Source organism: Stenella coeruleoalba (genome assembly GCF_951394435.1).
Source record: "Stenella coeruleoalba genome assembly, chromosome: 7".
NCBI classification, from domain to species: domain Eukaryota; kingdom Metazoa; phylum Chordata; class Mammalia; order Artiodactyla; family Delphinidae; genus Stenella; species Stenella coeruleoalba.
The window spans coordinates 16,626,627-16,650,839 of record NC_137153.1 but is presented as its reverse complement, the minus strand read 5'-3'; the positions used below and the strand labels follow the sequence as shown (position 1 = coordinate 16,650,839).

Genomic DNA, 24,213 nt, shown 5'->3' with positions numbered 1-24,213 from the left:
ATCACAATAGTTGTGATGATGACACACTGTATCCACTTCTCAAAGCTCATCAAATGGCGCACTTAAAATTGGTGAATTTACTGTTTGTAAATTACATTGGAATCAGTCTGACTTTAAAAGTACAAAATTGAGTGCTAGGCACAGATTTCTTTGGGCTACAGGTGCCCACTGCCCCAAGATACACAGAAATGTGGAATAAGAGGAAACAATTTTCATTTACTCATTGATTCCATTATTTATTTATTAAAAAATATTTCTTAAATACGTGTTAGGGGATAGGCACAGGATTAGGTGTTGGGGATACAGAGGGACAAAGCTTATTCTGTGATAAGTTTAGGAAAAGGCTCCAAAGGAGCACAGGAGAGGGACGTGTAGCCCAGACCGAGAGTGGTCAGGGACGCAGGCGGCTGCTGAGCTAAATCTGGAATCATGAATATGTTGTGCTCCTCCTTCCCAAACATGTTCACACGGCGATCCTCAGGGAGAGCTAGGAGGCTCTGTAACGCAGAGGAGACAGCGGGGGCTTTCCAGTCGGGCAGATGTGGGCCCCAGGGCTGGTCTGGGTGCTGACTAGCTGTCGGACCTTGCAAAAATGTCAATCAAGCAGAAACTCATTTTTTCCATACCCAGAATCAGGGTAATCATAATTATCTGTAGGTTGTTCTGAAAATAAATGTTAAAATAATCACAAAGCATCCAGCTTAATGAAGGATGTCATTAATAACTGATAATGAGGTACACGTATCAGCCATTCTCAGCCATTTATGATAAACTCTTTCTACCATCCTGGTCAAACACGAGGGTAAGGAAAGAGGTGACTGGGACCCCTGAGAGTCAAGACTCACAAAGTGTCATGACCAGTGGAGTCGGGGTGGAGTGTCCTCTCAGGAGCCAGCCAGGAGATGGCCCTGGCCCAGGGACTGGCAGAGGACCCAGGAAGTCATCCAGTGCCTTCCCTTCTGCCTGGGGTGGTTCTGCACCACATCACTGCTCTGACTTGCATCTTCCTAGTGAAATTTCTAAAGTTCCTTCCGGTTCTAAAACTCCATGATCCATGAAGCAAAATTCAAAACACAAAATCCCAGCAAAGGGACTTCAAGGATATCACCTCTCTGATAAAGTCCTCTGGCACTAAGCAGCTCCTTTGACTTTGAACTGCCACACTCATGCCTTCATTCACAGGGGTCCTGCTGCCCATGCACAGCAAATGAGCATTCCTTGGCCTGCAAAATCTCTTGACAACTTCCTTCTGCATTTGGATACATAAGATTGTGACTATCCAAATGAATCATACGGCTTAGTTTTTCCAACCTTTGTGACACAGTTCACTGCACGATGAGCTTCCTGAGGGCTGGGGCCGTGTCTTCGTCATATCTGCATTCCTAGCCCCTGCTGCTTCAGGTCTGTGGGAAGACGAAGTGGGCACATGTGACAATACTCTGCCTCAGAGTAAGTACAACTCTCCCCTTACTGGTGAATCACCCTGCAGGGGCTAGGGAGGCACCTTCCGTCCCCAAATGGACTAAAGCACACCTTGAGCAGAATAAATTCAACTATTCAAAACAAAACTCGAACGTAGTATCCATCACCTTTCCAGGATCAAAAACGGGTTAGGGCTGGGGAGACACCGTTCCATCCGCTGCTCTATGAACTGGTGACCTTGGTCCAGGTACTTAGAAACTCTGAGCCTATTTCTTCATCTACAAAGCAAGGAATGTAATACTGCAGCCCTTACAGGCTGAGGCTGAGGCGAGCAGGATCACTGGTCTCAGGGATGAATGTCTGGAGGGATCCTCCGGTTTGGAAGCCTGAGTATGTTTGTCCCCCCTTTGTTCCCCCTCTGCCGGCGCAGCTAACATAGTTTATCTCAGATTGGCAGCGCCTCGCCCCATCACGGCAGGATTTTGTAATCCCTCCAGGCCAAATTGCAACAACTTGCTTGACTTGGGCCACCAAGGAGACCCAGGGAGGGCAGGGTCCCAGAGCCTGTCACCTGAGAAGTCTGAGTCAATGTGACCACACCTGGCCTGCCCCAGGGCCCAGCTCGCAGCTCACCTCCCAGTGGGGAGCCCTAAGCCCTCCTGGGACTCTGGTGTCTTCAGGATGACCTGGCCACGCCTTCCTGTGCTGCACCCTGGAGCTGGTCGGCCTCGAGCACGAGCACAGAAGTGGTTCGGGAGCCCCGGTGACAGGGGGCACTGGGAGGGCGGGGACGCCAGCGCCTTCCCGCGTCCGGGGTCTCCGCTTTGTATAGGCAGCACTTACTCTCATTTCTCCTCTTGTGCTTGGAGGAGGAGAGGAAATGCATTGAGGGCTTTCTGTCAGGTGTTTCGCTGGGTCCTTTTTCCATTTAATCCTACCGCCGCCACTTGAGGAAGGGAGTCTTGAAAATGGGGCCCTGGGAGGGGGTCATCCGAGCTCCCAGTGGCAGGGTGACAGTCACACGGAAGGTACAGGCGGAGTGGGGAGGAATTCACGATTGAGCCCTCAGGCTGGGCGAGGAGGTCTCACACATACGGGTTCTCGGGTTCTCGTGCTGAGAATCAGAAGGATCTCCAAGCGGGGCCGGGGCCACAGCCGCGCAGCCCTGGTTAGTCATCTTGGTCTTGGGATACACTTCAGGCCTTCGGTTCGTTTGCTCCTTCATTTAAGGGTCCTCCTGCACCTGCTGTGTGCAAGGCATTGTCCTGGGTGCTCTAGGGATACAAAGAGTAACTCCACCTCCAGAGGCCCTCGACCTGCATGGGGAAAATGATACACCCCAAAGTTCTATTACAGGGTAGACTCTGAGTCAGAAAGCGTTATGAAAATTCGCAAGAAAGAGAGATTGCTTCTGGGGGCTGATGAGAAAAGGCTGGAGAAGCTGTTGATGGCAACGAAGGCAGGCCTTGAAGGCCAGTAGGTGAAGAAGACAGGCCAGCAGGAGAGAGGGGGCGGGGATAGAGAAGAGCCAGTCATGGGCAATAACAAGAGACTGCAGGCCAGGGTGGGGGACCCTCGAGGCAGTGGGTGCAAGGGTCCGAGAGGGTGTATTACAGAGTGAACTGGAAGAATGGAAAGGAGAGCCAGGCCACGAGCCAGGCCGAGGGGGCAGGAGGGAGGGAGCGCTAAGCTGTGAGCCCCGTGGGGCGATGACTCACCTAGGACACTGACGATGGTCACTTAATCAGGTTGAATTATTACAAACAACCACAGATGCTAAAGTCAGAGGGTTGAGAGCACGGGGTACACACAGCAGTAACAGGGTACGGAAGGTGGCCTGGGAAGGGTGAACCAGAATTCCTTCCAGACCCACTGAATTTGAGGGGCCCTCGGGCTGGCTGGCTGGCTGGAGATGCCGGATGAAAACATCACCTGGCTTGAGACTGACTGGTGTGGGACAGAGACACAGCGCTAAGACTCGTCCAGAAATGAGCAGAAATGTCAGCCATGAATACATATGTACAGGGAATGGAGAGAGAGAACAGAGTGAGGCCGAAACCTTCAAAGACCTCCTGCCTCCGTCTCATGCTTAGTTGACAGTAGTAGGAGGAAGGGCCAGGGGTATTCACGAAAGGACACTCAGGAAGGGAGTTCTAGGGAGTCTAGGAGAAGGCGGAAGACGGAGACAGCCTGGAATGAAGCCCCTCGCCGGGGGGAAGCCACGAGGACGAGGGAGAAGGGGATGCTTCCACCAGCTAAGGTGCTGGACATCGCCCCTGGAGTTCTCACACCCTCATTTCCCCAAGTTCTGAAGGCTGGAGTTGGGGTTTGCCTTCAGCCATTTTCCATTTCCTTAACAAATGTGTGTCAATAGCTGTTTGTTCCATCTATGTTCAAAGGGTGTCCTGGTTGCTAGGTGATGTGAGGCTACCTGAAGGCCACCCCTCCTAGAACTTCCACACCTGGTTCCCTCAGCCGATGTGCTGGTAGCAGGAGGGATGAGGGGGGAGGGGAGGATGAGAGCAAGAAGCTGGGGTCTATCTTTCTCACACGCCCCACTTACGCAAAACACATTTTTAGTTTACTCTACATGGAGGAATGTGCACATTAACTCTGCTTATGTATCACAGACTTAGAAATCCTGTTAATAGGGAGATTTTAGTAGAAAGTCATTCCTCAGGTTCAAGTCAAATGAGTGAGCACAGAATGTCTCACAGCTTACCACCCAACTCGATTAACACCCGCCAAAAGCTGAAGGAGATGCAACACCGTCTAGCCCTTGTAGACGCAGCCAGGTCCCAGGTACGTCCCACAGAGAGCGTCCCAGGGCACAGCGGCCCATTCTCAATGGCACGAGTTAGTAGGTCTTGAGGGTGGGTAAACCCTATAGTGGATTTGTTTCCCCGTCCTGAATTGGCCTGGGCTCCGCCTGAAGTTGCAGCTCAATAAATGTTTTTAGAACAAATAAATGTCTTTCGGCAACCATGTACTTTGCTCTAAGGAAACGCAATATAGGAAATACCAACAGAAAATTTGAGATGTAACTCATTACCAAATTCTTCCTTTGGTCAAATAATTCACTGTAGTTTTCCTTAAAAGTTGACTGCTAATGCTTATATAAATAAGCTCAGCACAGGTCGGAGGAAAGCACACGGTAGGCATGCGTGCTTTAGCCCACGCCCTGCAGGCAGCCTCAGGGCCCCAGCAACCGGAACGCCCCCTGTCCCAGCTACCCTGCCCTGCATGCGCCTCTCTCGGCCTCCTCGGCCCTGTCTCTATGGGCTTTGTGCATGTCGTTTGAGTGTATTCAGTGTCTCCTAACTGGAGAGCGTACTTTCATACAAGGAGTCTAGTCATCCTCTTTATTAGGACATACTAATTTGCTCACTAATAACTGAGCACTATAAAGTCAGATATCAGAGCAGCGATCTGACCTCCCCAGCCTCACAAGCCAGCGCAACAGGCTCTGAACTGCAGTGGCTGCAGAACCCGAAAGACAAACAGGGTGACAGTGGGGAAGTTCTTACTCAAATCTAAGTACGGCGCTGCTTGCTGGTCCAGAGGCTGAGATCGCTCGGGGAGACGGTGCTGAAACATTTCTCTGATGCTGTTCCTAAAAAACAAAACAAAACAAAACAAAAAACAGGTCCCGGCTTGCTCCTGCCAGGGTCAGCAGCAGGTGAGGAGAGAAGCAGGGACAGGCACTGTGGTATAGAACGAATGCTGGTTTTGCTTTCGCCTTTCAGAAGGATCAGTATTTTCTACAAATTGGAAGAAATTCTGTCTTTGTTTCGTAGACTGGCAAACAGGCCTTATGAAGCTGAGTTACTTAAACAATTTCCCACCAACCTCTTGACCACACTGGAAAGGAAAACTCATCAAGAATTTCTAACATGCGGTGTTAGAAAGCATTTTCAACAGTTCGTATCAACAATACTAACTCAAGTTAACTGCAAAACTCTTCACAGTTTGCCAGCTGCTTTCAAATATATTCTCATTTAAATGTAACAATGGCATGTGAAGAGCAACAGCCACAGAAAATCTTGCTAAAGACAGGTGACGTCACAAGGGTGAGGACTAAATAAAGCAGTGCGGGCGTGTGGCCAGGGCAGAGAGGAGACTAGAGCATTGCTGGTTCCCTGGGAGCAGCATAAACCTAGTGATAAAAATCAAAAGAGGTCCTTTTATAAAGCAGAGTTTATCTGTAAAAGGGGATAAACAATAATGGTTATCTTACTGGGTTGTCTGAAGACTAAACAAGTTGATTTATTTAAAGTGTTCGGAACAGGGCCGGGCACATAAAACAGCATAGAGTGATAATTATTTTCTATTACAATTAACAGAAAACAAAAGAAGGGCACTACAAGACAACATTTAAGCACCTCTTCATGGGACAAATCTTTTCCTGGGAACCTACTTTCCCTCTTAAAACTGAAGGATGCCAAGAAAAGCACTGATGACTACAGAATTAATACATTTTCACCGAGTGAAATAAATTAAGGCAAAAAATAGGGCTCATATGTTAACAATTTTTAAAATATCATGCCTATGAAATTCAAGTGTCCAGAGAGCATACATTTCATTGTTCTAAATTCCACTTTGATTCAGAAAACTAAGTGGCCTGAAAAGGAGACACTTGGGAAAAATGAAAGCTGAGCATTTCTAGAGGAAATATTCTGTGTTATTCAAAGCAAATGGTCACGATGTCTGCTCTTTGCTGAGCGTGTACCTTTTTCTCAGGCTACCCACTCGATTATTAAAATCATTCAGTTCTTTCTGCGATGCTTTAATATAATAATTGCCACGGTCTACAGGGGCTCTCCATGAGAGTCGCACTGCAACAGTCTCGCGATGCGACTGCCTTGGGTTCCCAACTCTGAGAGCACCCCTGAGCACCTCCCTCCTCTGGTCTTCCCACTGCCCACTTCACCCCACCTGGCCGAGATGCAGCTCCCTGCTCCCTAAATGCCCATTTGTTTCCTTCCCCTGCATACAATTCAGCATATCCTCCTGGCTCTCATTTTTACTGGCAAATGAAGTTAAAAGTAAATGAAAAGGCAAAAAACCCTACCCCAGTCTAATATATATCCATATATCTATATCTATATATAAATAAAGATAATTCTCTTTAGGTTTCATACATACCCACTCCCTTCTGGAACTCTAGTTTCTTTCTGGAACTCCCTTCTGGAACTCTAGTTTCTTTCTGGAACTCCCTTCTGGAACTCTAGTTCTTTCGGAACTCTAGTTTCATATACAAGATAGGACAAGCACAGATAACTTGGCATGTGCCCTCTGTGAAGAAAAGTGACTTTAAAAATCTTTGGTGCTTTATTAGACTGGACATTGCCTGGGATTCTAAACTCTGAGGGCCACAATAAACTCAGACACTACAACTCAGGCTCTGAATTCATACGAATTTTCTCTGTGGGGTGTGTGCGTGTGTATCCTTTTAAACAACTAGCACCATTCGGAATTCTTAGGAGACTAAAATCAAACATTCTTCATATATTTTCTCAGTTTTAAGAAACTTGGGGCCATGCTTCATTTCTAATGTGTGACCCCGAGGGTTAAAATCCAGGGCAAAAGCTCATCAGGTGGTAGTGAGTTTTCGTTACTGTTACCCAGGAGCATCTATAAATCAGGTGGAAGGCAGCACACGACCCGCCCTTGTACCACATCCTCAGAGTTCCCGAAAGGTCTGCAGGACCGGAGCAGGCAGCCAGCAAGGGGTAAGAGAAAACTGGGAACTGAAAATCTGGGGGGTGGGGGGGGGAGCAAGGAAGATGGAGTAAAAGGGGGAAAGGATGAAAAAGAAAAGGAGGGAGAGGTCAAGAGAACAAAGACAGCAGAAGAGAGGAAACCACAGTGCTGGACCTCTAAATCTTAAACATGTGCTTTCTTTTGCATTCTGTGTCCCAAAGAGGGTGTGAAGGTGTCTGCAGTTTTCCGGGGAAACCGCGTGGGGAGGGTTTACGCTGCACATGGGGAGACACGCCACGGGACGGCAGAGGCAGTATAAACCCAGGAGGTGACACCATCTGGTGGGAGCAGGACTGAAGGTGTCTTTTACTCTTTATGTGATATTTATACTTTTAGGAGCTTTCACAAGGCAGTTCCAGTCTAGATGAAAGTAATTTCATAAGCCTAGAGTCTCAGTTTTTCTTTCAACTTCCTGAGGATCCCCTGACGGTCACCGTTAAGGAGGAGTCCACTCTAGGGCACCTGTCCTTGAGGACACCTAATGGAAATGTATCCGACCACCGACTCTCGCTGAGGAACCGCAAGAGGGCTCCTGTGAGAGCGCTGGGAAGTTAAACTGCCCCCACCGTCAGCTCAAACTCCTCAAAATACACGGCTGCCACTGCTTAGTGGAAAAGACGGCATTAAAACAAATTCCCCATCAGAACCAAACCAGACCAGACCAAAACAACTCTCTGATTTGGGAATGTAATGATATAAAAGCAACTTGGCAGAAACATACGGTTGGCTATAGAACAAAAAGAGCTATCTGAATGCCAACTATTGCCTCTTAATCCTTTAATTAGACCGAGTCCTTCAGCAGGAAGCACAGTTCACTGTTACTGAAAGAAATCAAGAGCAAATACAGACTGTGAGAGACCTACACACACAAGCACGTGCACATAACGATGTACTCACATGAAGGGGAATAAATACGGTGGACTCAGAGTCTAAGAAAGAAATGTATTTGTTTCTGAGAGCCATGATTTGGGACACTAAGAAGTTCTGGGAATCCGATTTGGGAAAGCGTGAGGGCGAGATGCAGCAGGGCCGGGCGTGTCCGAGGCTGCGCGCGGCTCGCGGAGTGAACCGGCTCTGCCGTCGGGCCAGGGAGTTTGCCCCAGCAGCGCCCTGACAGCTGAGAAGCTGGGAGGCCCTGGCTCCAGAGAATTTATTTGGAACCTTTCTTCTTTTTCCTCTTCTTTTTCACTGGTGTTTCATCCAGCGTACCGTCCTCTGCTGTCTCAGCTTGCTTCTGTCCCCTTTTCTTTTCTTTCCTGTTTCTGGGCCTCGAGGGAGGGTCCCGGTCATCGAGTGGCGCCACGCAACCTTCTTCACCCTCAGAAGCAGCACCAGAATTCTCGTCCCAGCGTGGGTCTCCCAGCTGCCACTCAACTTGGTCTCTCTTCTTCTTGGCCTTGGGGTGGGTGCAATTCTCCACACTTTTATCTTTCGCCTCTTTCTTTCTTTTCTTCCCTGCTTTCCTTTCCACTGGGGTCTCTGAAGCCTCTGGCCCCACGGCCGTGCCCTGTGCCTTACTCTTGCGCTCCGCCATGCGCCTGGCAAAGTACTCGCGGATGGTGAAGGCACTGGTGGTCATGGGGGAGACGTCAGTCCCCTCTGCAGCGTCGGGACTGGGCTGGCCCTGAGGTGGGGAGAAGAGTAACACCGGTTACGCATCAGCTAGTCACTCACCACCACCCGGAGCCCGCGTGGCTGGGGGGCCGGGCTCCCCCTGGACCCCTTGCCGGCCGTCGGGTAGAGCTGAGCTGCACGGTGCGGAATGCAGTGGCCACGCGCACCAGCTGAGGGCCGTACGGGGTGGGAGGCCGGGGAGTCGGAGGCTAACTTCACAAGGTAGATGGTGAGTCACCTGGACGCCATTCTGACAGAATGGCCCCTTGGCAACAACCTTATAAATGGCAACGAAGTTCCCAGAGTCTCCATCAGAAACAAGGACCCTAAAAGCCCGGAGCTCTGGGGTGTCGTCAGACACCTACTTGGTCTCGCTGTGGATACACAGGCCTTTGCGCCCTGACCCACAAGCTCAGACGCCACGCGTATATGGGAGCCCCTGCTAAACCAGGAGCCACGTGCCAGCCTCGACCCTGGTGTGTCCAGAGCGTGGCCCTCTGGCCGCTCGAGAGAGGAGGCACTGGGGCTGGAAGGGCCCGTGTGCCCCCTTCCTCCCGGAAGGAACAGGAGAGCTGGGGTGCCCTCTGCCCTCAGCTGGGGGTGGGAGACATGAGACGCCCCCCCCCACACACTGCCGTGAACTAGACACCCATGGCTGTGTCCGTCTGCTTCTAAATGGAGGAATTACTCACTCATAACCGCCGGGATTAAGTGTGGTTTACATTTTAATTTTACATGAATACACTCAGTTGTAAGGCTCGAGAAGGCTTGAGAAGAGGAAAACAAAAATGCTAACTTAATAGGCTGGGATAAAAAATCAAATGCTGCTATCACACCATATAGGTTGTGGCTGGCTGGCAGTAGGGAGATGAAAAGGTGTGCGTGAAAAAGGAAGCACCTTCAAATGGAAGCATATAAGGACTGTGCTTTAGGTAAGGTCAGTGTCTGGAATAATTCTGCCCACAGTCTTAAAATAATCAAGCCCTTAAACAAATACACTAAACTTAGGTTTTCATAATTACCTGGCTTCTCCCTTCACATTCACTTATTCACACAGGACGAGATGGGTGGTCCGACCCTTTCATGAGGCGGGAAAACAGTTTTCTGAATAAATCAGTTTCCAAATTAGGAGTCTGCAAATTATTCTGAACTGGGCGGGCAAAGCTCTGCTTGTGCAGCTAACTTTATTACAACCACACATATAACTGGACAAGGTATTTTCTTGTTACAGCAGCACTCAAAACCCGGCTCAGTGGGATCAAAGTTGCGTCCCGTCTGAAATTTCGGCTGAATCAGTATTATATCAGTGGGCAATTGGGCTCTGAATGGCCGCTGACCCAGCAAGCTCTCCCCAAAGGGTACCTTACCAACAACATCACAGCTTATCTAATCAGCACAAACCTTATTTTACTCAGGGCTAAAACCACAAAATCACGTAGTCAGTTTCTTAAATTTCAAAAGGTAAAATGCAGAACATGTGGAATAAACCAAATGAGCTTTTTAAATGTTATCTATCAATATTCAGTTTGGGCTGGAATCCCACGAGGTAATTTTGAGAAAAATTTAAAAATAGCTGCCACAGGAGCCAAAAACACAAGGTCACTTTGTCTTTTTGTTCCTCAAATGTTGAAAAAGAGCTGAAATTTTGCACAGCAGGATGAAAAATCTTCTCAAGGCTCTCCTGATCCCAGCCAATCCCCGCCTGATGGACGAGAAAGGTCTTGCCTTCCGTTTAGTAACGGCACACAGCCACACACGGCAAGTCTCCATGAAGCAGGCCTGTTTACATAAAATAGGTCTCACTTAGCTTCACAGTATGAGAGGAGTTTGTCTTACGTGGGCCACCTCCTCTGGAGTGTATCTGTGTCCTAGGAACTCAAATTCGAGTCATATCCTATGGCTCCTTACCTTGTTCACCTGTTTATTACCTTCTGAATTCCTGCTTTTAACAGTTAAATCACAGGAACTAAGTACTGGTATTAATCACACTTTTAATTACTAGAAAATACAAGATCATTTTTGAGTCACTTGTTGAACTCTGCGGGTCTTTCTAATCCTAGAAAATAACTCTGCTCGTAATCAAGTCCTCTGGTGATAAGGATTTTAATAATCATGGGCCACTGCACACCAAGCTCAGCGGGGCGTGGAGACAAGCCAGAGAGATGCCAGCACCCAAGGGAAGTAGAGGCGAAACAATGACTTGCAGGGGAGAGTGGTGGGCAGCCTCCCACACTCCAGGAATGTACCTGTTTTGAAAACCATGGCAACAAAGGAGGAATAGGTTGCAGACCTGACTGCTGTAGAAGCAAAGCCCAGGTCTCATATTTCATGACTTTATAAATCATAAACCCAGTTTTACTACAGTGATTACAATCCCTGTTTCTATATTCTCAGCCATGAATGCATGAATGTGAACAATGTACACCTTTTTAAGAAAATGAATACTTTTCATATCTGGTCTCTTCTTCAAAGTAAACAAGTACTGAGAAAAGCACCGGCAACTTTTTAGTACTCTGAAATAGCAACAAACTCGCTTCTTCCCACATTTCCACTAAACGCATAATGCAACCCCCCCACCAAAAAATAAAAAATCTGTAATACCAAATGTGACTTTCACTGCTTCATAAACTTTGAGGATCCCAATTTGCTAACAGTGTTCTAAAATCTAGTAAAATAAATTTACAAATAACTTGAAAACTTCCTGTTCCATACAAAATACTAGCAAGGGAGGTATGGTTAACTAATGATCTTACCGAACATTTGATTTAAGCTTAGGGATTTAGGAAACCTTTTCTTTTAAAATTCCAATTCCTGCTATTAACTAATGGAGAGCCTTAGATAAATCCCATAACCTCTCTGGGTCTCAGTTACTAATCAAGTCAAATAAGTAGGTTAAATTAGACCTGAAAGTCTAAAATTTACTGAACTATGAAATGACATTTGGGCTGGCCATTCCTCTGTGACACCAGACAGCAGAGGAGGGATAGTGAGGCTCTATAAGCAGGTAGCAGATGAGCTCAGCTCATAGACCACTGTCACCCCAACTGTCAGGCCAAGATGCAGGAGTGACAGCAATGCACCTACAAGTCCATCCACAGAGAATATTTTACACCACCTGTAAGAGAGCATACAGCGGGAGAGCACATCTAGTAATACCACTTAGGAGAACAGAAAGGGCCAAATACTATTTTGCAATGAATAATTTGTAAGCATTCATTTAAAAGAACTGACACTATATATTAGAAGCTAAAATCAATAAAAGCAAAAAACTGGGGTGACTACTAACTGGAATATGAATCTATTTTAAACCTAAGTCCTGGAAATCATCCTAATATTTCTAAGAAAGGTAGTAAGAAGCTGGAACTTTGAAAATGATAATAAATTCCCATTTTGTACTTAAGGTTTTGAAGGTTCTCTTTTTAGATACCTTGGCTTGAAAGTCTCCACTGATCCTTTACATACCCTAAAAATTTGTGTTCTCAAGAGGCAGAGAGTCGGGATAATACCAATGGAAAATACCAATATCCGGACGGAAGCGGAAATGTGATGGGTTTCTGGAACGAATGACCTGGCAAGCTCTCCCTCAGCTTCATGCCTCTACAGTCTAAGATTCCTTAAGTCCTGCTTGAATGCCAAGAGATAAAATAGCTGTCCAGTCACAGCATACGCAAGGACAGTCAGGCTTTCCCCTGGGGACAGTGAGGGATAGAGTCTCTATAGTAGGAGCTAGGTAGGGGTCTCTCTGTAGAACCTCCAGCCTTTCTGTTGGCCTTGATGTCCCGTCAGTTCACTGGTCTCCTCACTCAGCTGGGGAAGGGACATGTCGCCTGCAGCTGTGCATATCCGAGGCCATGCAGTGCACCTAAGACGAAGTAGCTTTCCAAAGACACAGTTCGGTCAATGAGGGGAAACGGTAAGGGAAACAACAAAACAGTTTAAAAGATCTCTCCCTAAATTTGTAATATATCCACTACTCTACCTCCCTTTTTGTTAATTAAAAAGAAAGATCCAAAGCTACATTGAGAATCTTGAATTATTTTCCATATATTTTAAAAGCTACCATTTTAAAAATATAAAATGAAATAGTCTGTGTTGTTCTAAAACACTGTTTCATGGGTCAATCTTGTCTGCCTCAGAAAACCCCGCAGTGTTCTCATTTCTTTCAGAACCTGTGAGTGTACAGCCTGTGTTTAAAAAAACATTTGACGATGGATTTTCCCAAGTGACAGCAAGGGCCTTAATTTCTACCCCAACCAATAAACACTCTGAGGGTCAGAACCCAGGAGGACTGCTCCCCAGCTCACAGAGCCTCAGTGGCTTAAAGCCAGAAGAGCCCGGCGGGACTACTCCCTCCATCATGTGTGGAGACTTGACCCAGAGTGCCCGCAGCCCGGTGCACTGAAGAAAGCGGCTATCATTTCTTGAATGCCTTCAGTGTGGCAATCACTTATTATCGTGTGTCACCTCACCTTGACAGGGGTAGAAACCGAACCTCAAAGCACTTAATATTCAGAAGGCCTGACGGTGGGAACTGGCAGAAGTAGGATTTGGCCCAAGGCTGCCAGGCGCAGAGCCCGTCCTCCCTCCACGCCCTCCACGCCAGCATCCCAACTTCCGGCCTGCATCACACAGACCCACTTGTCACTGTTTCTCTCTTCAGAAATCATCCCAACACTTAAGTATATATCAATTGGTCCATGCTCAACTTTATGAGGCAGAAGTTAACTGATGCTAAAACTTCAGGTCGAAAAAAAGGCCACAAGAAATAGATACTACTTTCTAAATAGAAAAAAACTCTATTATCTAGTTTGCAATTCATATAAATAAAAAGATAGCCTGAAACCAGGCTTAAGAGTTGTTGTTTTTTTGTTTGTTTGTTTGCGGTACGCGGGCCTCTCACCGCTGTGGCCTCTCCCGTTGCGGAGCACAGGCTCCGGACGCGCAGGCTCAGCGGCCATGGCTCACGGGCCCAGCCGCTCCGCGGCATGTGGGATCCTCCCGGACCGGGGCACAAACCCGTGTCCCCTGCATTGGCAGGCGGACTCTCAACCACTGCGCCACCAGGGAAGCCCAAGAGTTTTATAATTAGAGCTGGAGAATCTTAAGGCCTCAACCTATCTCTGGCCATTCTGAATTACAAATGGGGTAGGGGCGGGGGGCGGGAAGAGTTGGATGCAAAGGACACAAGACCTTGCAGAGAGAGACACTTAAGAAATTAGCTATCATATACCATAATCATCTCAGGTGCCTGAAAGATGCATGTTGCCTTTTCTCAAATGGCTACAGAATGTCATGGGCCTGTTCTTCGCTTCTTTTAGGTGCTCTGCCTAGAGGCTTTGCAGCTCAGTGAGCTGTCTGCTCAAGCTCTTCTGGGTTCCCAGTCCTCGGTGTCATTCAACCATGTCTACTGAGATGGATTAACAGTGAATTGCCCAAATATAGAGGATTCTCTTTATTATTCTCGGAAGAATGTTGTTAGTAACTTTTGGGGCAGGGATCACCGCAGTTTGGATAGAGAATTCAGGGAGGTGTTTGGGGCAGATGCACCACAAGCATAAAATCTTATCAGTTATGATAAGCATACAGTCCAGGATGAGCTTTCAAAGGCACAACGCTTTAGCTCACCAGCCTTTCTCATATGTCACTGCCGATCTTAAGTGACAAGATGATTGAAGCCTTTTGATTTCCACGTTGCGACACAGGCTGCAACAGTAACCCTTCAATGAACTTTCTCATTGAAAGAAAAAGCAGACAGCCAGAGCTCAAGGGTAATGGACTTAGCAACAGGGTCATTAGCTCTGAGAACTACTGCCTGTGATGAACAAATGCACACTTCCAGCCCAGCCTGTGTCATCAGCTTGTGCTGCATTAGTCTGTGAAGAGTTAAGAAAGCTTGGCAAGTGAGTAGTTTGAAAGAACACTTGCATCTTCTCTAAACTTTCGGCAGGACAGCTCTGACAAACACAAGTTATGTCTTGATGTCTCCTGGGAGGCAGAAATTGCGCCCATCCACTTAGGACAGCGATGAATTCAGGTATGAAGCCATTTCAGGTATGAAGCCCGTCAAGATGGGGGCAGTGCTGAGGTGAGGGGGTGCCAGGACATGTGAGCACAAAACCCTTCGCCAACAGAGGGAGCCGAAGGCACTGCCGCGGTCGCCTGTGATGCTCCCCGCGACGCTCTTCCAGATTCTTCATACACAGTTGTGTGCGTCACTCCCTTAAAGGTCAAGTGCAAAGCTGCCTCCTTCAAGAAGCTGGTCCCCTGTGAACAACCTCCCTTGGTTACTACTGTGACTAGCAATTGGTTACTTGTACTTTCTGGTTTTGTATAATTTGCTTTCTAAGCATCTTCCCAAGGAATTTTTAAGTTCCTTGAGGGCAGAAATCATGCCTATTTCATTTGGGTTCAGCACAGCCTCTAAGGAAGAACAAACACATGGTGAGCGCTCCAGGAAAGCACAAAAGACACCAGCCCCAGGCAGATCCAGGCTGGGAAGCACTCCCACCCCCCCACTGAACCAGAAGCTTTGTATTTGTCAGCACAGGTTCCTCTGCGTGCCAGGCGGGGCTCATGACTAGAAGGGGCTTGGAAGGGTGGCAAGCAAAGAGAGAACCAGCATTTTGCAGTGGACAGTCTTCCCACCCAGATGAAACCACACCCTTCTAATCAGATGCCACCTTGCCTCCCAGTGCAAATCGCTCCGCTAACTTCTGCAGGTGCATCCCAGTGCCTTTTAGTGTGATCAGCCCATCACTCCCTGTGGCCCTGAGCGATGAACAGCTCAGTCAAACGATCCATACATGTCTCTTCTGGTCTATTATTCCACATGTCATCACGTCACCTTCTGGAAGATTAGGTAAATCGGGAAAATGGGGTGCTGTGTTTTATGGAACTATCACATGCATGATGTGGGGCGGGCTGAACATCAGCAATAAGGTGACATGCGCGGGTTGTGACTGTTCTCGCCATCAAGAGAAGAGGCTGGAAAGCAAGCGAGTTCTAGAGTACATCCAAGGCAAAGTCAGGAGATGACTCTGAGAAGACAAACAGGTGGATCAAGTTCCACGAGAAGCCCCCGGCAGCAGGTTGTTAAGGTGCAGCCTACATGTTATCTTGAGCTCATCACACAACCTGGGAAGCTGCGCATTCCCGCGAGTCATCAGAATGGTTTGCCTCCAGAGGTTAAGCAAGGAGCGATCAACATGTTGGTCATAGAGCAGAGACTGTGCGACTATGTCAGCATTTCTTCTCTTGCTTTCTATGGTAGCTTTTTGGTTTCCACATGATTGAAAACACTGTTTCACTGACAATGAGCTATGTTTGCACTCACAAGAAGTTTACTCAGGGGTAAAATCTGGTGTTTTTTTCAAGATATCATTCACTCACTCACATGTGGAGTTAGGATAAACACACGAAGTCTCAGAAATAACCAGCCGCATGGAATCTGCCTGGGAAACACAATCACTTGCAGGATTAGCAAGCATCACAAGAGTTAAAAACAAATACAAGACTCCACTGACTGACGGGAAGTTTTGATTTGAAGAGGGGTTAAAAATTAAAAAATACAACAACAGAACTAGAACTACACAGCAATTCTTAACTTTACGTGAGTGTGTACATGTGTACAGTGTGTGTATGCTCATGCAAACAGGTTCTAGGAACCCAGGACCTGTGCAGGGGTTCCAGGAGGGCTCTCTGGCTGGCACATGCCCCGAGGGCCAAATCCGGCTGCTGCCGATCAGAACGGTTTTTACATTTTAAATGGGGGGAGGGAGGGGGAGAGAATCAAAGGAAGACTATTTCATGACATGAAAACTATGTGAATTTCAAATATCAGTGTCCATAAATAAAGTTTTGAATTTCATCAGTAAGAAAAATTTGTTTTCTCTCTAGTATATAAGTAAACATAACAGATGCTATGTAAATATTTGCTGAATGAATAAAATTTATTATGAAATATAGTCTGCTTTTTGGAAATGTTAGATGCATGTGAAGTATATACACACACACACGGAGTTGGTTGGAGGGCTCTGGGTTTTGATGAAGTTCTCAATCTCAGTCTCTTGTTAACTTACTGAATTATGCTAGTGAGGGGTAGAGAGGGCTGCCATCTGCCGTTTGATTTCTGGCAGACAAGGACGAAGTTTGCTTACGAAGTGATCTGACATCAAAGAGAACTCCCAACCCACTGTAAGCAGGCAGATACCTCTCTAACGTTAGGCATTAGAACCCTGCCTGGAATTTACAGACTCAGATAAATGAACTGGACAGCTCAGAGAAGATAACGGGGGACTGGAAGGGACAGAATATCTTGCTTTTCCCTGAACAACAGCAAAGAACTACAAATAATGCCAAATGCCTCGTAGGAAGGCCAGTGCTAACAAAGCTGTTCGTTTTCTTTTTTCCACTTGCCTCATCAGCTGCTCAAATTACCACTCATTACGAAAAGCCAACATAAACATGTTTTAAAGGGATGGTTCTCTATGGCAACAACCTCTCTCAAGTAACTGACATCAGAGCTACTGACAAGAGTCATACAGCCTCTGGGGAAAGAGAGGGAAAAGAAAAAAGGAGCAGGTTTCCTGCCTCCCTCACCAGTCTTAAGGCCTGGAAAGTTGCAGTGATCCATGTGACAACATTTCACAACCCATTGGCCGTCACAAGATAAACGAGGCTCCTCCAGAGCTAGAAATGATCAATGTGGCACAGGTGCCAATTTCTTTGATTGAAGCCTAAAAATAATCCAAACTGGCTATCGTTTATGATTCTAGGTCAACTGGTTCTGTTCCCTGCTCTCTGGAGACAGGACAAAAAGCTTCTGTAAGTAGTTGAAGCCTAATGCCTGAGCCTCCAAAAGCAGAAGCAGAGGCTGACGAAGGGCCTGTCTCTTCCACCTTTACTCCACTGACTTGAAAATCGCTTAGGAATCATTAACGACTCAAATTTAGGCTCCTTATTATAGAAAGCATAGCATCTTTTGAAGATTTTAGAGACCGTACTATTCTGAAACAAGGAATAGAGTATGAATAGTTATTTGGAATAAGAAGAGAAGGGTAAATTAATTCAGGTGAATGAAGTTATTACTAAAGTCCTCTCCCTCAGCTCCTGTATACTATATGGGATTAATCGTTATATAGACCTCTTTTTAACTGACCAGAAACTAAAGTAACAAATATTTAAAAAATACTTCTAGGAGTAAATTTGGTAGGGCAAAATAATTCTATGTTTAAAGGATATTTAAGCTAGTAAGAATAATTAGATAAAATCCTGAAATCACTGAGTCGTGGAATAAAAGTAAATTATACAAAAAAAATAAGATCTTGAGGAGGCTGAGGTCCAAAGCCGTGGCCATCCAGTCCTTCATAAACAACCACTGAGCAGCTCCAGCAGCTGCTGTTTACTTGACCAGGGCCGGGGCCCAGACAGGAGCTCCCATCTGTGGGAGACACACAGTTAAAAAAAAAAAAATTATAAAAAGGTCTGGGTAGATCTCATCTAAGTGTTCTTGCCACAATAAAATTAAAAACAAAATGCAACAGGAGAATTTATTTTTTAGAATAGACAGAAACTAAACAAGAAAACCAACTACAATACAACTCCATTCAACAAAACCTCTAACCAATTAAACTGAGATTACAATTCCAAAGAGTTCATAAAAATTAAAATTATTACTGCTATTAAATAGATAATTCTCATATATTACTATCATATATATTTAAATATATCATCTCTTAGTTTCATGCAAGCTATAATTTTATTTTATAAGCAAGAAACATATTAAGGAAAAAGAACAAGTAATATTGCCTCCTTACCTGCTCAAAATCCAAAAAAGTTCCTTAAAGCAAGACCTGCCTCTTGTTTGCAGCCCATAACTGGCTCAACCTCTGTGGAGATTCAATGCCCTGCATCACAGTGCTTCCCAAACTACCAGGGGTGAAGGGCCAATTATTTTTCTTTTTAAAATCTCCTATCTACTGTGGGCCAAGATTTTTGTTAAAAAAAAAAAAATTAGAAAACAAAATTTCAAAAAGACATATAAAACACAAGTTCCAATTTCTAAAAATTAATCACACTACTATAAAAGTTTCTAAATGCTTACTCTCAATTTCTGTCCTGTCACGGGCTGGCCTGTGGACGATACTTTGAGTGGCACTGGTATTAAATACTCAAAGGAAAGTAAGAAAGGTGCTAAGTTCAGTGTAGTAGAAGCGGCCATGACCTGGGTGTCAAGAAATCTGACTCACATCTGAGAGAATGTGTGATCTTGGACAAGTCACTGTACTTTCTGGGCCTCAAAGCAAATCGTTTGCAAAACAAGGAAGGAGGGCTTACTCAGTGACTTTTTTCAAACATGGTTTTAGCAGTGTGTGTCTTTCTCCAGACGAAATCTTAAACAGAAGGCCAATGTATAACATACCAGGGGAACAGTGGTTGAGGTGGCGTTGGGGGAACCCAAAGCTCATGTCCTGACCCTCCTCTCCCTTTGTAAGGCCCCCGAGGCATCTTTGACGAACTCTCGGGGCTTTACGGAATACAGTTTGAAAAGCAACAGCTATGTTGTTAAGGTCCATTATAATTCTAACATTCACTGTAGCCTAGATAATTTCACAGCACTCAGTAACAGGAGACTAAGAAACTTGCAAGAATAAAATTGGACCTTTACTATTATATAATAAGCACAATTCTTAAGGTGTCATTAACTTTTGGAATTCCAACAATTGGCTGTTTGTGAGCACTGGCCAGCGACCAACGTCTTCCAAAAGTGGTAACAAAGCACCAAGCCTGGTCTCTTCCATACTGTAAAGTGTTATGTTGCAAACTGGATCTTTATGAGGATCCAGATGACTGAGGATGAAGTTGAGGTTGACTGACTCTTCTGGGTCTACTGGTGAGGCTCCAAGGAGGACCCAGAGGGAGATGGTAACGCCTACACCCATGTCACCGGTGTCCCTACCACGGTCACTCCAGACTATAGCGTAAGAAGCAAAGTATCACCTCACCAGCCACCAGCTGCGCTAAAACCCAAAGGAAGGTTCCTCTTCATCTTATTTTCATTACATCGCAGGATGAAAATCTGGGAGAGAATGTTATTTCTGCTTTCCTGCCATAACAGAGGGGCAGAAGGAAAAATGAACCAATATTTCACTCTTCTCCTCCAACACTGGGCCATCTAGGTATCAATGTTTTCTTATCACAAAAGCTCTTAAAACCATTCGCTTGATCTGTCAACAAACAAAAAGCCAAATCTAATCCTTTCGGGCAAACCTACAGAAAGTCTAACCAAGCAAAACAGCCCAGTGACTTACAGCTCTGGTTGTTTTGGTAGCCCTTGCCCTCAGCCCTTGCTTCTTTTTCTTTTCTTCTGCTCTTTTAATTCATGTCTTATTATGAAGTTATGTTTGTTGGTCTAGAAGACAACATACATTTTTACTGCTACTAAAACAACCTCCAAAAAAAGCAATGACCCACTTTCTCCTTTCTGGCCTTACAGAAAGTAGAGGCAGGCCCCCAAGCCCTGTTTGAAGTCCTTGCTTCCAGGAGATGGTCGGTTTATGTCTCTTGTCTGAGGACAGGAAAAGGATGCACTCTCGGCACCGTGTGCTAGACAGAGATAAGACCAGAGATTTCTGTCCTCAGCACCTTATCAGCTCTTCCTGCTACTTTCCAGAGTGGACAGCACCATGACTGGCAACAAACTAGCCTAAGGGGGGCTGGGTGGTGAGCAGCTTGGGGATTGGAGGGAGGGAGGTAGGAAGGGGTGTAGAATGAAGAAAAGAGGTGAGGTTTTTAACACACCTTAAAATGGTTTGGCTCAAATAAAACTGTCTTTTAAAAAAACCACAAATTTTACATCTCATTTTGCTAAAACTGCAGCAACAGGGACAGAAGTTTTTACAAGAACTTCCTTTCTGGTTGGAATGCACCACCACCTTCCTTGCTTTGAGCCCTGCCCCGAACTGCTTTGTGCTACTGGCTCCCGGGCACGTAGCACAAGTCCGATCTGCTTGTCGATGTTCCAGCCAGGGGCCTATAAACCAGAGGCTGCAGAGAGAATGCTTCCTACAGGCACACGTGCCTCCATTCAGACAACCAGTGTTTTCTGGGGCCACTCACCACTCCATTTCCGTATCGCAAAGAAACAAGCAAGGCTTTGAGATACTCTTCCAAACATAGGAGGATGTCACTGATGACCTCTTTGGGGAACAAGGCTGCTGGAGCAGCTAAACTGGGCTACACTGAGCAAGGTAATTTAAATCAGTTATGGCCTCGGCGATTTCTAAGGAACTCATGTGAAAGTGATACAGATTTGGCAGTCTTCTTCTTTTTTTTAAGCAATGTATTTAATTTTATTTATTTGGCTCTGTTGGGTCTTAGTTGCAGCTGTGGGATCTTTGTTGTGGCATGCAGGTTGTGGTGCGCAGGATTTTAGTTCCCCGACCAGGGATCGAACCCACGTCCCCTATATTGGAAGGTGGATTCTTAACCACAGGACCACCAAGGAAGTCCTGGCAGTCTTCTTTTTAAAATGTTTTTATCATGTAAATTTTCAAATATAAGGAAAAGCAGATAAACTAGTATAATGAACACAACGTACCCATTACCCAGCTTCAAACTTTATCACAACAACCATCACCATTATAACCATCTCTACTCGTATTAGTTCAAAGCAAATCAAAAGTATCATATACTTTATAAGTATTTCAGTATGTATCTCTAAAAGACAACAGCTCCAAGAAAAATCCACAACTATATTATCACATAAAAAATTTAACAAAAATCCCTTAACATCACTAAGTATCTAGTTTGTGTTCACATTGACTTAATATATTGACTTTTAAGTTATTTCTTATTATAATTCATTTGAATCTATTTCCTAATAAGGTTCATATATTGTGATTGGTTGATATGTCTCCTGTCTCTTTCAGACTATAGGTTCCCACCCCCTGTCTTTTTTGTTTTTTCAAGTTCTTGCTGATGGAACCAAGCCGTGTGTCCCACAGAATTCTCTCAGAATCTGCATTCTGCTGAGTGGATCCCTGTGACATGTCCTGCCTATGTCCTGTAAAGGGAAATCTAGAAGGAGGCTTATTTTCCGGCACAACATGTCGCCTGATGACAAACTGGGATGGATTCATAGTTAAGTGAGCCTGAGAAACAAACCTATTCCTCCCTTCAGTTCATAATGCACACCATCATCTGAGAGATCGGTAGTTGTTAAATTTCAGAATTTCCAAGACTTATTTCACTTTGGAACCCTTTGGGGTATAACATCCCCGGCCACCCCATGGAATTAGCATAGTTATGCTGAACCTACTCTGAGACGGTCTGCTCACACAGACACTGCCATGATCTGGATAAAATGAGTAGTTCTCCTAAATCTTTGATCTACCTTGGCCTGTCTAAGGGGGTGAGCTTTTACCAAAAATGGCAGATACCCGGTAGGGAGGTGAAAAGAGGACCAGGTAAGCATTCCGTTATGAACAACCAGTCTGCTAGGTGACTTTGGGAGAAAAGGCTAGCTCTTCCCTAGCTATCCCATTATTGAAATGGGAATATCTGTTCCCAGGCTTAGTCAGAAAAATCACTCTTCCACCTTGGAATAGACGGTGGCAGAGAAATAATATGTCCTAAATCATGCCAAGTATGTAGGTATCAAGGTTAAAGACTGCCTACAATATAACCATATTTTCTCCTTGGGATTACGTGCAAGCAGTAAGAGCCGCACGGTCTGACCAGTGGGATAACCAAGTAAAGAAGAAAGATCTGGAAATCGGGTTCCCTGTAAAAGTCTGTGCAAAGTTCAAATTACAGCAGTGAATAATTTACAAAATAATCAAGAGAATAAAAATGGAGAACATAATCAGGAATCAATGGACATAGAACACAATTAAAATTTAAGAAGGCAATTTCTTAAAAAAAAAAATGAACCTGACTTTGCAACCAGTTGCTTGAATCCTTTCACAGAAGAAAATTCCAAATGACTTTAAAACACTGTAATTTGACTGTACATAACCTAATGGGATATACCCTAAGGACAGGAAGAATTGGCCAAAAAAACCCTTTTTCTAAAAACCCCTCAATGTACTTTTTTTTTTATAATCAAATTATAGATGTTATTCTGTGACTACAGTACATACGATGGGAAATAAGCAAATGAGTAACATGATATTTTAATGCTTTTTATTTCTAGAATTGATAGATTCCAAGAATCTTACTGTGGATAAATAAAGATAAAAGATTAATGAGGTTAAGTCTTGTGGTCCTGAATTTGAAAAAGCAATATGAATATAGACTCATAATATACTTTATCATTAAAAAAAATTACAGTTCTATCAGTGTTCTAAGGCCCAGGAACAAAGACCAACCTAGTAGCACTGAGCAACCCTACTGCCTAGATTTGGCCTCTAAATATCATTTACCACAAAAAGGAACCAGGGAGAAATGGATGACTCCAAACCTGGGGCAGCAAATGTACAAGGTGGGTCTGAAAAAGCTTATACCAGGTAGAAGGAGTGATCAAATACCATTTAGGGTCACATCAAAAGAATTTAGGAACCAACTTGAAGAGGTTCTCACTGGGCAGATGGAAAATTTCATCATAAAAAATAAAGATGACAGGGCTTCCCTGGTGGCGCAGTGGTTGAGAGTCCACCTGCCGATGCAGGGGACACAGGTTCGTGCCCCGGTCCAGGAAGATCCCACATGCCACGGAGCGGCTGGGCCCGTGAGCCATGGCAGCTGAGCCTGCACGTCCAGAGCCTGTGCTCCGAAACGGGAGAGGCCACAACAGTGAGAGGCCTGCGTACCGCAAAAAAATAAAAAACAAACATGACAAATGCAACACATTGGAACATAAATATATTTCAATCCATGAGTGATACAGAAAAGGAAAACTCACTGGTCCCTTTCAGAGAACGCTAAAGAAGCTCTTCCATTTGAAAACTGGTAAATAGAGGAAATAAACAAAATATTACTTATTTATTACCCCTAGGTAATCAAATAGTAGATATGTGAAAATCTCTATTCTAAATTTCGTTCTCAAAATTAGAGAGGAAAAGAAAGAGATATGGAGAGGGAATCTACAGATTGAAAGAAACTTAGAGATACATCAACCAATCATTATATGTGAACCTTACTTAGAGCCTGACTCAAACAAAGAAACTGTAAAGAAAACTAAAATTGATGACATTTATGAAAATTGAAACTCTGAACACTTACTGATGATAGTATGCAATTTTTACCAAGTTTTACAGAGTATAATAATTGTCTTGGAGTTATACATTTTTTAAAAGTCCTTTATCTTTTAGGGATATGTCCTGAAGTACCTTTTAGAGATATGTTCTGAAGTACTGAAGTGTTCGTGGGTGAAATGTTATGATTTCTGGGATTTATTTATAGTAACACAGGGGG

The 24,213-nt window shown here is 45.1% G+C and overlaps 1 protein-coding gene across 4 annotated transcripts in view; it reads right to left on the bottom strand.

Moving 5' to 3' along the window:
• The window catches only part of PINX1 (PIN2 (TERF1) interacting telomerase inhibitor 1), a 104,830-nt gene that overhangs the window by 15,115 nt on the left and 65,502 nt on the right, over window positions 1–24,213 (bottom strand). For 2 of the 4 annotated variants that reach the window (XM_079925612.1, XM_079925611.1), the window contains exon 7: window positions 7,892–8,809. In XM_079925612.1, coding sequence (XP_079781738.1) covers window positions 8,336–8,809 — 474 coding nt within the window. In that variant the 3' untranslated portion in view covers window positions 7,892–8,335. Of the gene's footprint in view, window positions 1–4,822; window positions 5,036–7,891; window positions 8,810–24,213 lie in introns of those variants that run through there. The other 2 variants (XR_013828950.1, XR_013828951.1) reach the window with 2 other exon arrangements.